The following is a 17194-nucleotide window of genomic DNA, read 5'->3' as shown; positions in this document are numbered from 1 at the left end:
TACAAAGTTTATTTGAATGACTATGATTTTGATTAGATAATTCTGTATTAGATTTATGACAATTCCACATTGTTCCCATCCATATTCTTTTCAGGACCTCTGGGCTGCTTTGAAAGATCTTTCCAGAGTACCTCCTTACATTCTGTCACCCAGTCACCAAGGCAGCTCCAACGAGGATGGAGCACCAGATCATGCAGTAACCAGGCAAGGAGAGAACCAGCACAAGGCCCCAGCCAATACACCTGCACAAGGCGAGGTGAGACATGAGCATGTTACTTCAGTCAGTTTGTTCATACAAAATAAATACTTTTCCATTGACTTGTAAAATTATTTAATTCATATTTTTATATGGCTATCTATGATTTGTTTTTCATCACACAATATTTGTTTAATCACCCAGTGATTGTGGAAGTTCAATGTCAGCACAGCTGGACCAAATGACCTTGCAGGATTCATTCCACAACCTGTGAAGCCGATCTGCAGATCAAAATAAACAGGACAACTATGGGTTCTATTTGGCAAGAACTTCTTGCCAAATCTCTCCCTATTTATTTTGGGGCAAACAAGCAGTTAATTTGTGTTTCAGAAAAAATAAAAATTAAATAATGCAGCCATGTATGTTCAGCTGTTCATCAACTTGAATTACATGCCATTTCAGTCAGATGAAAATGGACTCAGATGAATTAATATGACATAACTGTTTCACAGCATGGTGGCTGTAGTAAGCGCACAATCACATAGGACATCACACAAAGAGTCTTTTAATAAATTCAACAAGGGACACGTAGGAGAATCACAGGAAATGATGCTCAGGAAACAACTAAGTTTAACATAAACGAGACCGAATCAAGAACAGAAAGAACGTCTCGGGTTACGTATGTAACCCTTGTTCCCTGAGAAAGGGAACTCGAACTGCGTCGGTGACGACACTAGGGGAACGCCCTTCAGCGTAGCACGTCTGAATTTATGAATGAAACCGAATCCAATCCTATTGGCGTTGCGTGATGACGTAGCGTGTGACGGCATAAGCGGATGTGTACAAAAGCACGCCGGCACACAGAAAATGTCAGCTTTTGCTATGAAGCAAGTGTTCTAAGCAGGGTGAGGCGTGGCGAACCGACGCAGTGTCTCGTTCCCTTTCTCAGGGAACAAGGGTTACATACGTAACCCGAGACGTTCCCTTTCGAGGGAACTCGAACTGCGTCGGTGACGACACTAGGGGAACGAGATACCCACTATGCCACAACGAACCCCGCCCATCCTAGTGTGAAGCTGTCTTCAGGCACAACTTAGGACGAAAGCACTCGTGCACCGGGTGTAGAGGGAAGGTCCAGACTGTAAAACCTCATGAATGTGTGCGGAGTAGGGATGGGACGATTACCGGTTTCACGATAAACCACGATAAAATGTCCTGGCGGTTAGTATTATCGTTTAAAATTTAATTATCATAAAAACCGTGTTTGATTATCGTGATTTTGAAAACTCGCGGTAAATCCTGTCCAGCCAGAATCAGTCTGACGCAGGCGCGAGCACTCAGCAGGCGCGCAGATGCAATGTTGTTTTTTTGCGCGAGAAGACATGGCGGAAGTCAGTGACAGCGCACGGGAGATTTTTCAGCCATCCAAGAGGACAAAATCGGAGGTATGGTCGTATTTTGGCTATTACAAGAGTCCCGAGGGCAATTTAATCGAGGATGGGCATCCTGTCTGCAAATCTTGCAAGAGGAAAGTCGCTGCAAAAGGGGGAAACACGTCAAATCTGCTAAGTCATCTAACGTTACGTGACAACCACCCACTGAGTTAATTTTTACCTTAATACCACAACTAACTTGGGCAAATAATTAGACAAATTTATTGGAGATGAATTATTTCATTATCTCACTTGTAATTATTGCAAAGCTTCCGCGAAGAGAAAAGTTTTACAGCAAGTGGATTTGAGCCAAGACGAACGAACATATTCAAACTATTAAGGGTGACATTTAAGGGATAATGTATTGTATTCATTCATAGTAAACTTATTACAGTTTTATTTTTTTTATTTTTTACCACAGAAATAATTTAAGGGACATGAAATATTGAACTGTGATTAACTTAATGTTTTTAAATCTTGCCGGTTTATAAATCCATTATACAAGTTACAGTGTCCAAATCAATCGTAAAGTAAATGTGATCACTACAACAATATTGTAGTAGTATTAATACTAAATTACTCTGATTTAATTTTCAAAACAGTCAAAACTGAGACGCAAGACATACACATTTGAATGAAACCAGAGATCGCGTCCACGGTGATCCGAGACATGGATGTGCGCTGTGTAGTGCGTTGCTATTTACAACAGTCATTATAAGTATTCCAGTAGTTTAGTCACCCTGACCCAACCAACATATGTTGTTCATTTAAAGTGTGTGTGCGTGCGAGAGAGAGAGAGAGAGAGAGAGAGAGAGAGAGAGAGAGAGAGAGAGAGAGAGAGAGAGAGAGAGAGAGAGAGAGAGAGAGAGAGAGAGAGAGAGAGAGAGAGAGAGAGAGAGAGAGAGAGAGAGAGAGAGAGAGAGAGAGAGAGAAAGTGATTTATTATTTATTAATAATAATAATATTCAGTCATAATAACTTACACACATCCATAAGTGTTATTATCATTATTAATGATAGGGTTTAATGACGGGTTCATTAAAATCTGCACTAGGAAAACTTATACCTCACTCTCAGGGCTCCATGTTAATGTTAATATAATGTTTATGCTTAAAAAAGTGCATAGCTGCTAGCCTGCTAATTGTATTTTTTTGTTTGTTGATTTTCAAATGTTTTCAGGGTGAGCATCAGTTCTTTTTGAACATTTCCATCTCATTTTAACAAAACCGTGATAATATTGATAATCGTGATAACTTTGGTCACTATAATCGTGATATGAAATTTTCATACCGTCCCATCCCTAGTGCGGAGTGGCCCAGCCAGCCGCCTCACATATGTCATGTATGGAAACCCCTGAAAGGAGGGCTCTAGAGGACGCCATGCCTCTGGTGGAGTGAGCCCTCACGGCCATAGGTGAAGGCAAATTGCACACCTGATAGGCCAGGGAAATAGTCTGAAAGATCCAGTTGCTGATGGTCTGCTTAGAGGCGGGAAGCCCCTTCTTGGGAGACCCAAAACACACCAGCAACTGGTCCGACTTCCGCCATGAGGAGGACTTCTGGATGTAATACTGAAGTGCTCTGACAGGGCAGAGCAGATGAAGTCTCTCCTCATCCGCCGTCACATGAGGCGGAGGATGAAATGCCTGCAGAACCAAAGGCCGTGCCACATTAGAAGGCACCTTGGGCAAATAGCCAGGCCTGGGGTGAAGGATAGCCTTAATGTTGCCGGGAGCAAACTCCAAGCACTCATTGGAAATAGAGAGCGCCTGGAGATCTCCTACCCTCCTCAGAGAAGTTATAGCCAACAAAAAGACCACCTTAAATGAAAGGTTCTTGGCCTCAGCCGACTCCAATGGTTCGAAGGGGGCCTCGGCCAGCCCTTCGAGCACCACTGCCAGGTCCCAAGAGGGAACCCTGGTGTGAGTCGCAGGTCTCATCCTCCAGGCTCCACGGAGGAAACGTACGACCAGGTGATGCCTCCCCAGAGGACCATCACTCAGAGGAGCGTGGAAAGCCGCAATGGCAGCCACATAAACCTTGAGTGTGGACGGGGTAAGCCCGGCAGAAAAGCGGTCTTGGAGAAACTCCAGTACTGAAGCCACTGGGCAGTTAACTGGGTCCAAATCACGCTCTCTGCACCAAATGGAAAATACATTCCACTTAAGGCCGTATAATTTCCTCGTGGAGGGAGCTCTGGAAGTTAGTATAGTCTCAACTACTTCTGCTGACAGGCCGGCTTCTAGGTACTGTGCCCCCTCAGGGGCCAGACCCACAGCTTCCACAGCTCGGGCCGAGGGTGGAGAACTGAGCCCCCCGCCTGAGACAACAGGTCCCTCCTCAGAGGGATCTGCCATGGCGGGCCTGCCAGAAGCAAGATGGTGTCCGAGAACCATACTCGGGCCGGCCAAAACGGGGCTACTAATAGCAGGCTGACTCCGTCCTGACGGACCCTTTCCAGAACTGCTGGGAGCAGAGCGATTGGGGGAAAGGCGTACAGACGCAGCCTCGGCCACGTCTGTACAATGGCATCCAACCCCAGCGGGGCTGGATGTGTGAGGGAGAACCACAGTGGGCAGTGAGTCGTCTCTCGAGACGCAAATAGGTCCACTTCCACTGGGCCAAACCTCTCGCATATTAACTCCACCACATCGGGGTGGAGTCTCCATTCCCCGGGCCTCAGCCCCTGCCTCGACAGCATGTCTGCTCCCTGGTTCTGGTCCCCCGGGACATACATCGCCCTGAGAGACGACAGTCTCCGCTGGGACCACAGGAGGATCTGATGCGCCAGTCTGCACAGAGGGCGCGACCTCAGACCCCCCTGATGATTTAAGTAAGATACCACCGACATGTTGTCGGATCTTACTAGGACATGGCAACCATGGAGGTCTGGTAGAAAGCTCCTCAGAGCCCGGAACACCGCCAACATTTCTAGGCAATTTATGTGCCAAGAGGAATGTTGGTCCTGCCAGAGACCTCTCGTAAAACGGCCGTCCATGACCGCGCCCCAGCCCGTGAGGGAGGCGTCTGTCGAAATAGATATCCGGTGACACGACGCTCCCAGCCTGGGACCCTGGGACAAGAACCAAGGCTTCTTCCAAATTGATAGGGAACGAAGGCATCTGCGCGTAACCCTTATCAAGCGGAATGGATTTCCCCTCGGGGAAAACCCCTTGGCTCTTAACCACCACTGCAGGGCTCTCATGTGCAGCAGGCCAGAAGGTATCACGCTGGACGCTGCTGCCATTAGACCCAACACTCTCTGAAAGTGTTTGACAGTGACGGCCTGGCCTAGCTTTATCCTGGACACTGAGGTCAGGATAGACTCGATCCGAGCAGGAGACAATTGTGCCTGCATCGTGACTGAGTCCCACACCACTCCCAGGAACGTGGTTCTCTGGGCTGGTGTCAACACGCTCTTCTTCGTGTTGAGTCTCAACCCCAGGCTCTGGATGTGGGCGAGGACGACATCTCGATGCCGAATCGCCAGCTCTCTCGACTGTGCCAGTATTAACCAGTCGTCGATGTAATTGAGCACCCTGATGCCCTCGAGCCTCAGGGGTGCTAGAGCTGCATCCATATACTTGGTAAAGGTGCGAGGGGAGAGTGCTAGGCCGAACGGAAGAACCCGATATCGGTAAGCTTCGCCCCCGAAAGCAAACCTCAGGAACTTCCTGTGAGATGGAAGGATGGAGATGTGGAAGTAGGCGTCTTTTAGATCTATCGTGACAAACCAATCCTCGGATTGGATTTGATTCACGATAATGGGAATAGTGAGCATTTTGAACCTGAATCTCCTCAGAGACCGATTCAGATGCCTCAGATCTAAAAGGGGGGGGGGGGGGGCGGCCCTTGGAGGTCCCACAGGAGTTAGGACCTCTTTCCCTTCGCCTTCCTGGACTGGATGACGGTCCTCAGATCCGTCCTTCCAGCAGGTTGTGGGTGAAAGCGCTGCCTAGGGTCCCAAGCTGCTTGAGGGGGACCTCTAGAAGCGACACTCCCTCTTTGGCCCTGGCGATAGGAGCTGGATGACGGCTGTGGCTGTTTTGACCCTCTAGCAGCCGACTTCCTAGACCTCGACCGGCGAGGGAGATATTGCCTAAACGCTTCACTCTGCTTTTTAGTGTCCTGAAATCTGTCGACGACAGCATTAACCGCCTCGCCGAACAGACCAGAGGTACAAATGGGTGCATCAAGAAGAAAAGCCCTGTCCTTCTCCTTGATGCCAGAGAGATTAAGCCACAGATGCCTCTCCGTGGTTACCAGAGCTGACATGGAGCGGCCGATGGCGCGGGCCGTCTCCTTGGTAACCCGGAGAGACAAGTCTGTGGCTTTACGAAGCTCGGCAACATCCTCCCTAGTAGGACACTCGCCCTGGTCCATGTCTTTTAAGAGGTCGGCCTGGTACGCCTGCAGAATGGCCATCGTGTGCAGGCTCGCACCAGCCCGACCTGCCGCCATATAGGCTCTGCCCACCAACGCAGATGTAGTGCGACATGGCTTGGAGGGCAACGCCGGCGTCTTAAGGGACGATGCAAGATCGGGTGAGAGGTAACTGGCTAAAGCTTCCTCAACCCGAGGCATCGTTCCATAACCATTCTCTCTAACCCCCATAATGTCACTATAGTTCAACATCGGGGGGTTAGACAGGCGCGCTGAAAAGGGCCTGTTCCAGGATTTACACAACTCGTTGTGTAAATCCGGGAAGAACGGTAGAGACCGGCGTGGAGGATGTGCACGGTGCTGCAGGAAGTGCTCGTCGAGTTTACTTCTGACTCGCTCTTCCTGCCTCTCCTGTGGCCAACTAATATGCAGTTTAGTCACAGCCCATGTCACTACCTCCAAAAGCTCATTATAGCTGGGCGCAGTTTGTGTGTGTGTGTGTGCTTCATTCAGATCCCCCTCCACAATGCTGAGCACATCTAATTCCTCGGAATCAGACAGCTGCAGGACTGGGTCTACATCCCGAATGGGAGAAGCCGCGGAGCGGGCTCCCGAACGGGGGATAGGGGAATCTGAGCTTTCAGATGAGGATTGGGAAAGTGCCTCGGCAGTCCCCACCCCCTCTGAAAGCTCCCTTTGCGAACCCCACGATCTAAGTCGCCGCATCGCCTCGGCAGATGCGGGACCTGAACCGCGGGGAGCGCGCATCTGGCCATCCTCAGAAAATAAAGCCAGACGGGAACGCAGCACTCTCATAGAAAGAGAATCACAGTGGCCGCAAGCAGCCCCCTCGAGAGCTGCTTGGGCGTGCTGCATTCCTAAACAAGCCACACACATCTCGTGTGTGTCCCCAGCCGTGATAAAGCGAGGGCACGGGAACACACAATTTTTAAACTGCTCACTCATTCTCACAATAGATCAGAACTGAGACAAACAACACCAAATAGGACAAACTGATTTCAACACAACACAGAGCGCTTGCTGAATAGCAAAAAGCTGACATTTTCTGTGTGCCGGCGTGCTTTTGTACACATCCGCTTATGCCGTCACACGCTACGTCATCACGCAACGCCAATAGGATTGGATTCGGTTTCATTCATAAATTCAGACGTGCTACGCTGAAGGGCGTTCCCCTAGTGTCGTCACCGACGCAGTTCGAGTTCCCTCGAAAGGGAACTCTTAAATGAGGCTTAAATACACAGGGAGGATAATCAACTGAACAGAAACAAGTGTGTGGAACTAATTAACAACCAAGGAAACTAACTAGGAAACACATGCAGGCAGGCAAAACAGGGACAGAACACAGTGAAAACAAAACCAAAACTGAACAGATACAGTACAAACTAAATATACACTAAATTTTCATAAAAAAAAACAAGAATTGTGACTTTATGATTATGAAATTACCACTCTTTTACTCTTGTGCACCAGTGAGCATTCAGTTCACTTGAAAGTTTGTATCACGAACGTGAGTTTCAGTTTTATTCAAAACATTAAATAAAGTCTGAAGTATTCTCATCTGGCATCCTTACCGCCATGAGATGACCAAGGGTGACCGACAGGCCAATGACTGCAGGGGCCACAGAGGAAAAGGCTGATTTGGGACGAGTGGCAGCCTGGACACACAGCACTAGCTGGAATGTTACAGCCATCTCCACTAACACAGCCTGATACAGATATACCCCCGGGGCCACCTGAAGGAGTGTAAGTGGAGTTTTATCTGTTATTGTTGGACACTATGTGTCTTTTCAGACTGACTCTATCTCCTTTCCTCATTCACTCCAATTACTTGACAAACTATAAACTCTCGCTCTCTGTCCCCCCATCCATTTATACCCATCTTGCTTTTCCTCACTTTCTCTGATACACACATAGACCACTTTTCCCTTGCTCATTCTTATTTTGATCATTTCTTGCCATTTCCTTCTCCTCAGTGATTACCCGACCGGTCTTTCTATTATGATGCATCTTTATTTATGTTTACCATTACAAACTTTTTGACAGATCTGTATTGTACCAAAAATAACACAAAAAAGAGAATACAGAAGAAAATCTAGTGTTCCACTTTGATGTTCCACTGTAATTTCATGCTGAACAGGAACAATACAGAATAGAGGGTGTCTTACATTTCTATCAAATTTCTACATTATGTATTTTTTCATTAACAACCATCAAAGGTTAATCAAAATTGAAAGCAGAATTAGCTCATTAGAGAATTAAAAGTATAACACTTTGCACTTCACAATGAAATTAAGAATAATTTGCAAGAAATCATTCAATTAGATTGTGGAATAAATGAGAATGGCTTAATAGCTTGGCAATTACCCAGAGTTAACAATATAATGGTGAATAAAAGCCCTAATTTTATCGAGCAAGCGTATTAACTATAGACACAGAAATGTTTTAGATAAATCTGAATTGGTTTCTTCAAGATTTTCACAGGTCTCCAATGAAACCAAATGGCAATTCATTAAGCTACATTTAATTTAGATTCTGACAAAGTTGAACACAGAGATGAGAATATCCAGATGATAGAAATCAGAGGATCCGAAATACAGAGATAAGATGATCTACAGAACAAAGACATCAGAAGATGCAGAACAAAGACATCAGAAAAATATATACGTCAGACGATCCACAAAAGACATCAGAAGATACAGAAAGCAGACGATCCAGAACAAAGACATCAGAAAATAAAGAAATCAAACAATCCAAAATACAGATATCAGAAGATACAGAGCACAGGTATCAGAAGTTACAGAAATCAGACCATCCAGAACAAAGACATCAGAAGGTAGAGAATCCAGAAAATCCAGGACACAGAGAATACTATTAGAGAATCTTATAAACCTATAACCTAAGAGAAACCTGTAGGATCAGAAACCTCTCACCTCAGTAACCCCCAGGTTGCTCCTTAGGGCAATCGGTGTAATGCCTAATAGCAAAGCACAGGCGCTGAGGGCACCAAGCAGCTGGGCTCCCACCAACAGGACAGCCCGCCAGGGACTCACCCTTAAGCCTGCGACCAATGCCAGGGTAACCACTGGGTTGAGGTGAACCTCACCGAGGCAGACACGGGCCAGGGCTAGCGATACTCCAAAGGCAAAAGAAACATGCAGTGGGTCGGTCGAGCATGCCGGAGAAGACTCCAGTGTCGGAAGAGGTTCGTCTGTAATGGAGTCCCAGGACAGATGCCCTGCATGTGGCCACAGCACGACAGAAGAGAGGCTGATAAAGATGAAAAAAACGGTTCCCAAAAACTCACAGAACATGTCACGTAAAAACAAGCCAGTCCATACATCCCTCAGGATCAAACTGAACGTGGACATGGGTTTCATGGTGCTGCTTCTTTTTCTCGTCTTCTACAACTTCGATCAGTTTGTACTGCTCCTCGTATAAGATCTCCAGTAGCAATTAATTTTGAATTTGCAGTTCTGACTCTAGATCTTGAAGAGACATCAGTATGATGAGAATTATCAAGTTAAATTGCTCGACATTCACACCCATGTCGTTCTTATATTTGGCATTCAGCACGGGAACCTGTGACGTCTACAGTTGGATCCCTCAGCTTTCACCCTGCCTTCTTTTGTCCACTGGCCTGATCTTTCCTGAACACTGTTATAGAAAAGGCTTTCATCAGGTGCAAAGTGAAGAACCAGGAACTGCTTTCAGACTCTCTCCATATGCTAAATGTCTCCTTTCCAGCCCCAATTGGATTTTCTTATCGAAAACCAGCAGTCCTCTCTCTGGGGTTTCACCTGCCTGATTGGGCTAAGGTTGAGGGTCTGACTTGATTCAGTCCCTTTATCGAAAAAGCTCTCATGTATTCCTCTGAGGTAGTCATGACTGAAAGGGATTGAGATGTGTCAAATATCCAACATTTTACCCAGCAAGTGTTAAGACGAAGATCTACAATATTAGATCATTGTAGGCGTTAAAAATCAGAGAGGGGCCAATATTGTGAAGACTTTAAAGAATGGTGCAAAGCAGACTTTTGTGCTTTTGTACTGAGCTGGACAACCCCAAATACAAACGAAACTCAATTTCAAATCACAAAATTAAAGTATGAGAGTGCTACTCTAAGGGATGTGGTCCATGGCTATACCTGCTCACATGCTTTCAGCGGCAAGCTCTCTCAAAGTGACTGAGAAGAAAGAGTGGAAACGAAAACTCTTGCGATAACATGGCTGACCACAACAATGGCTGCACAGTTTGAGACTGAGCTTCTATGACATTCTATAGAGGTCACTGAATGAATGTAGGATCAGGATAAGGTTGATATGAGTGAAACATGATTAGGAACTATAAGGTTACCTTTTTAGGGGAAAACAGCTAGCTCTTCTGTATATGACGAGGCTTTTGACAGAAGGACACTTGGAGGACTCGATGTATGGAGAGAGGGAGCAGCTCATAGCCTTCCTTTGTGAAAAAGACATGAAAATGGTTAGTCCGTATAATGCATTTGTTTGAAATCAATGTATCATTAACTAATATATAGTGTAATCACAACAACCTGTTGCTGAATGCGCTCAAAACAATAGAGATGATTGTGGGGAAACTTCCCAGCTCTCCCCCACTCACCATCATGAGCAGCAACAGTGAAGTTATCCAGGTTGCTGGGCACTAACCTAGGGTGACCAAACGTCCTCTTTTTCCCGGACATGTCAACTATTTACGTACTGTACTTACGTACTGAAGTACTTACGTACTTCAGAAAACAGAGGCCTGTGTGTGTGTCTATGTTCATCTCAGCCTCATTGGTCTGTCACTGCTCGTCAATGTCAGAATATTTTAAATGACTGTTACGTTCCTCCAGATGGTAAGTCCAGGGTGAGGAGAAGCAACAATATTTACAATAAAACCAGGGCAAAAGAGAACAGGAAGTCAGGGTTATGTGCAAACTGAAAAGTGTATTTATTACAATATTGACAAAGGAGAACCAACACAAAACTACTCTCTCAGAATGAGACAGCGAGCAAACAAGGTGAGGCAAACAATAAACACAGGCTAAGTAACTGAGGGAGCAACTAAACAGTCCTCACTCCACTGAGGAGGTTAACACACACAAAAAAAAAAAAAAAAAAAACCGACACTGTTCTGAACTCACGAAACTCAAGTCGTTGATCAACCCACTGGTTGAATGGGGTTGGTCTGCAGTGTGGTCACAGTGTGGTAGGAAGAAAAAACAAAAAAACAGAGAGCCCTGTGAAAAAATACCAACTCTTCTTATCCTCCAAGCAACAATTTGTGCATTTTTATATATTTATTGTATTCACTTTTTAAAATATGATCATCTGTCTTGTCGCTGTCATTCTAATTTGACAATCACACTAACCCATATCGCGATTTTAGTTTTAATTCAAATCATCTTGTAGCCCTAATTGTCAATATTGACATTACAAAATCACATTGTTTATATTTATAGACATTAAGATTCTGTGGGAATGAGATAAAAGCAAAAACCTCTGGAGCAGGGATGATGTCCTTTGCCTTTGGATGCGCATGGATGACGTCTAAGCGCTAATTGGCACCTGCCCAGGGACTGCAGGTGGGAATTAGCTTTTAGCTAAATATGGTGCATATTGTGCATTGTCCCTGTTAAACAAACAAACAAACAAACAAATAAATAAATAAATAAGCACTGAGTGTAGATCAGGCACACCTGCTGCCACTCACTCATACAGCCGAGACATGGGGGGAGGGGCCACTACCTGAGAGAGAAAAGGAACACACCCCAAACCAAACACATGATCCTTAGGGTCGTAACAATGACCAATCAAATAAAAGTAGGCTGACTTTGTTCACAGAATTTTAGCAGCGTGACTGGACGCTTCAGTTTATGGTCAAGTGCGAGATACAATGTAAGTAGCTGACAGCGTAAAAAAAAAAAGCCCAAATGTAAATTCAGAGAAAATTCCAGTGTTTTCCAGGATCCGTGTAAAGCAGAATGCATGACCTGCAAAGCTGGCACGTAGCCTACGTGTCAGTGTCAAATAAAGGTGCTAGCGACCTAGAAGCCCACATAAGGAAAGTATAGGCTACAAGAGAACATCAGGAGGATTTAAATTGTTTTTTACTGAAATAGTGTAGTAGATTTTTTATTTTTATTTTATTTTAACCTGTGGCCATGAAAAGAAATAGTGTCATCATGTAAAAGGTGTTAAAAGCTAAACTATTAATTTTTTAAAATATTATTCTATTGTTGCGGGCCAAATGTTGAATGGAAAGGATGTATTACTTTATGCATTAAAGTCCAATAACATAGGTGCAAGGTTGTGAATGCATTTGTCAAGTATTTTTTGATGCATTCATCCCCCCCCAACCACGCCCCCACCCCTTAACCACGCCCCCGTCCTCTTTTCTGAAAACTAAAATATGGTCACCCTACACTAACCATCACTCAGGACCAGAAATGGAACACTCACATAGGCTCCATTGTGAAAAAGCAGAGGTTGTATTTCCTACGCCGGCTGAAGAAAATTCAACCTGCAACAGGAGCTGCTGATGCAGTTCTACTCTGCAGTCATAGAGTCTGTCCTCTTCACTTCTGTAACTGTCTGGTTTGGCTCTGCACCTTATACAGACCTCAGAAGACCCCTCTCCAAGAACTGTACTCATTCAGAGTGAGTAAAGGGCAAAATCACTCTGGACCCCTCACATCTGGGGCACTTCCTCATTGAACTACATAGCACTGAGCACCAGCCAGGCACAAGAAAAGTTTCTTTCCTCAGGCCATCTACCTCATGAAGAGTTAAATATTGCCATGAGTAAACTGGGCAATAAACTGCAATACACAACACTATTTATATTTAGCATACCATACCACTTATTCACATTACCTTGCATTGCATATAACATACCTGTACATACAGATATTGTCTATTTTGTATTTTGTGCATTTTTATATATTTATTGTATTCACTTTTTAAAATATGATTATCTGTCTTGTCGCTGTCATTCTAATTTGTCAATCACACTATATCGCGATCTTAGTTTCATTTCAAATCATCGTGTAGCCCTAATTGTCAATATTAACATTACAAAATCACATTGTTTATATTTATAGACGTTTAGATTCTGTGGTAATGAGATAAAAGCAAAAACCTCTGGAGCAGGTATGATTTCCTTTGCCTTTGTGCTTTACAAATAGGTTAGAATGGTTGACCCCCAACTGTGAAGGGTCCAGAAATGTGAAACGCTTGGCTAATATTTAGAAAACAAGCATTGAGATAAAATCCAGCAGTGGCGGCTACTGGAAAATATTTCTAGGTAGGGCTGTGCCACATTCAACAATTTTAGCAAACATCCCAGTATGATTTAACATAAGGAAAACATATTTAGACTTGAAAACTTATTTCGAAGGCTTGAAACGTATTTTAAAAAAAGATAATTGCTTTCACATGTTCAGGATTAAGATTGATGTTAATTTTCACAAAACTGTATTTTCTATGTTTTTTTTTCATGGTAAAATAAAAAAATACTTTTTCATAAAAAGTCCCTTCCCATACCTCCCAGGGGGTCGGCTGCGCCCCTGCCTTCGTCTTCAGGCAGGGAATACAGAATCCGTTACCCTCGGATTGCGAGTTACGGACGGGGCCTACGCCAAATAACTTTATATCACAATACTTGCTTGCTGGGCTGTTAATAAATTTATGCTTTGTTACGTCATTTTGCCTCCCGAGTCTTTCTGGTAAGAACTACAAGTCAAGCTGCAATACCAAACAGGACAACATGCAGATGCCAACAGACCCCTATACCAGCCATTTAACCTTACTGCATATAGCTACAGATCCATTCAGAATTATTGAACACAGCAGAACCTACCCCAGAGTCTACCTTCGACATTATGTGAAATTTAAAGGGGACATATTATGCCCATTTATAAAAACTGTAATATAAGTCTCAGGTGTCCCCAGAATGAGTCTGTGAAGATCAGCTCAAAATACCCCACATATCATTTATTATACCATGTTGTAAATGCCAATTCATCAAATGCACACCTAAGTATCTCGGCAGAAGTAATAGGTCATCTGGGGACTGTTCTCCTACTGTTTTTCAAATACTATGTATTCAAAATATACTACTATTTTGGTATACTGTTTTTTATTCTATACAGTATACAGGGAAGTATTCAATTTTGGATGCAGAGACTGTTTCGGATTTATGGGGAAAATAACAAACGGAATGGATGGATTTTTACCACAATAGGGTGGTTGTGTACACACACTGCGGACACATCCTTTTGTTAAAAAACTAAATCGCAAATGAGTATCAAAATTTTATTAGCAACGTTTCGGTCTCATGACCTTCATCAGGCATGTCCTTGTTCCCAGAGTTCCTTGTTTTTTGTAGGTTTTTTGACCTACTTAAATGGTCTTTTTTCCCACGCACCTATCACCTGCAGGTGTGTGACGGTGTTTGCTAATTGTTAAAAAACTAAATAAAAGTGAATTTCGTATAATAGCAAATATCTGACATTGACCAGAGAAATAAGGTACACAAATGAGACCAATGACTCAAAATATTTTTAGCTGATATCCAAGAGAAAAAGGCTGTCTAGGTCTTTTTAAGGTCAAAGCGGTATTAAGATTCCAGTTCAATATTCTTGTCTCAGTAGGTTGATGGCGTCTTATCTCACAACCTCAGTCTGCGGTTTTAGCCGGCTCTCAGATTTATGTTCATTTTGTTCAGTCTCTCCCCTGGACAGGGTTGGGTTTATATTCATTGTCCATCCTCAACCTGTGGCCATCTGTAAATCGTTTCTGAGCTTCTGCAGAGCCTCAGAACCATGCAGGTACTAAATCTAATCAGGCCACCCCTCCTGCATTTGAAGATTACATTTGTTCGCCCCACCAGCACAAGAGCTTTGTTGTTGTAAGAAGTTCAGAAGAGTATCATTTTGGATTGGATTCCACTGGAGGATTTTTGGAATGTATTCAGGCCTCAGGGGTTTCACATCAGTTTCTGTTCTTTTAGTGAAATTTCTCTGGGAGCAGAAGTCTAAGTCATTGCACTTTTCCGCTGACTTGCATATCATGTCAAGCGCTGCTGTTCAATTCACATCAAAGAGCAAATCATATATATATATATATATATATATATATATATATATATATATATAAAGTGTTCTCACTGTGAATCACATTGCTAAAGCCCCATAACATTTGTGAATATAGCAGGATAATTAGGTGCATGAATAAAAAAGTTTCTAGGGAATTTTGTCCATTAGTATAAATATCTCTAGCCAAGTCTGTCTTCAAACGACATCCGATATAATTACTTGCAACTTCAGCTGCCTGTATGTATTATTAATGACAAATCTAATAAGACTAAAACTGTCAAATTTTTGATGAGGTGAAAAGGTTTCTGAAGTTATGTGATTTCAGCCCTAAAGGAGGCATACATTTCAGCGAGTCCATTTAGCAAGAGTTTTCTGACTCATTACTCATTTTTAATGAATGAAGTTGGCGCAGTCAATGGATAACCAGTTCCTATTTCATTTTAGACCTCTTTTATTCAAAGGACAGTGAAAAGGTGACAGGATGTTAGTGGGGAACCTGTTTGATAACAGTCATTATTGTTTGGCATAGATATAAGACATTTTGCCTTTAATATTTGAGCTAAACATACTTAATTGTTAAACTGAATTGCTTAAATCTGTCCACTAAAATTCACAAAAAACTCAGCAATACAGACTCAGCCTATAGACCTGTCCTTCACTCAAGTGTTTCATTCATCATCCGTGCATTGAAGACTCCACAGAGGTCAGTTAACGCTGGGCAAAGCACATCCCCGCACACACCCATAATCCCCGCACACACCCAACTTCCCATAATCGAAGGTGATGACACATCCATTTTCACGCCCCGACTTCCAGCCTGCTTCTCACCGGCGAGAGTGAAGCTGTGTGTCATGATCATCCAGCTGATAGCTGTGGTCTGTTGACTGCTAGCTGACCTTGAGTCATTGTAACACTCAGTGGAATCCAAACTTCAAACTAGGGCTGTAGTTACCTGTATATATGTAGCAGTCATGATTTTGGACTTTTGGATCTGAAAATTATTGCTGTTATTACTGTATTTTTGGTCAAGTAAATGCATAAGATATTTTTAAAATCTTACCAAACCAACCCCTACTCTTTACATGTAAAAGGCTTTAAAGCCATTTCAATGCAAAAGCAGAAATATTGTCAAAAGCCTGATATATATATATATATATATTTTTTAGCTCTTTCAAAGGCACTGCTGCATGCCATTTGTCCTTCCATATGCGTTGGATATAGACGCTTTGGCAAAAGAGTCAATATATTACGCTTTGGGATGAGAATGCGTTGGTCCTTGATAGCCACAGATGCAGAACTTTGCTAGAGTGTAGAGATTTATTCAATAATAAAATGACAGCCAGTGAAGTAGGACTCAAGGGCACACAGAAATATTACCTTTCAGTAGTTATAAAAGACAAAAGAAGTAAAGTTATTGATTTGAAAGATTTACTGCAAAAGTCAGATATTAAACATCAAAAGCATTCTTGATTGTGAGCATCATCCTCTTTTAAACCATGTTCAACATGCTCCACTGCTTTTTTAACATTCTCTCACTAGATGGCAACATTACCATGTAACACTTAACTCTACAGCAATTAGACAGTAGTTCCAAATCCCTCATTTACCCAGTAATGCTAGCATGTCAGATGTGTGTAAAGATGTATTAAATATATTTTAAAAGTGATATAATTCATGAATTGCATGAACATGATATTAATGGCAAGGTAGAGGAGTAATGTGGGCAGGCCACTGTGCGACACTTGTCAATTATTTTACACACTCTCATTTATCTGTTTATCTTGCTGTGAATGATATTGCACACAGAGGTTTAGAGTGCTCCTCCTCCGCCAGCACATTTGAAAGACCATATTTCCATGTGGCGGGGAAGCTGATATTTCAAATACCATGGCAACATTTGTGTCATTTTGTGTTGAGCCTAATGAAAATCAGTGTGACACTAATCTGATAAACCATGGGGATACAAAATATTTGCTAGCAGTCTAGGGTTCATTACATGATAACTCATTTATATATTTCTTTGTATCTTACAAGAAAGGCAGTGCAAGAAAGTAAACAAAGA

General features: G+C 43.3%; 1 protein-coding gene across 1 annotated transcript; it reads right to left on the bottom strand.

Moving 5' to 3' along the window:
• On the bottom strand, positions 1-15985 carry LOC130075281 (aquaporin-1). The gene is given in 9 exon segments (XM_056239866.1): positions 1-242; positions 397-477; positions 7604-7765; positions 8963-9267; positions 9371-9467; positions 9469-9511; positions 9647-9695; positions 9840-9917; positions 15937-15985. Coding segments are annotated over 9 exon segments (1053 nt in total). The 3' UTR covers positions 1-53.
• Between the last annotated feature and the right edge of the window lie 1209 nt (positions 15986-17194).

This window comes from Rhinichthys klamathensis, unplaced genomic scaffold, assembly GCF_029890125.1.
Source record: "Rhinichthys klamathensis goyatoka isolate OS25496 unplaced genomic scaffold, OSU_Roscu_1.1 h1tg000571l_1, whole genome shotgun sequence".
In the NCBI taxonomy this organism is placed as follows: Eukaryota; Metazoa; Chordata; class Actinopteri; order Cypriniformes; family Leuciscidae; genus Rhinichthys; species Rhinichthys klamathensis.
This window is presented reverse-complemented; position numbering and strand designations above follow the sequence as displayed.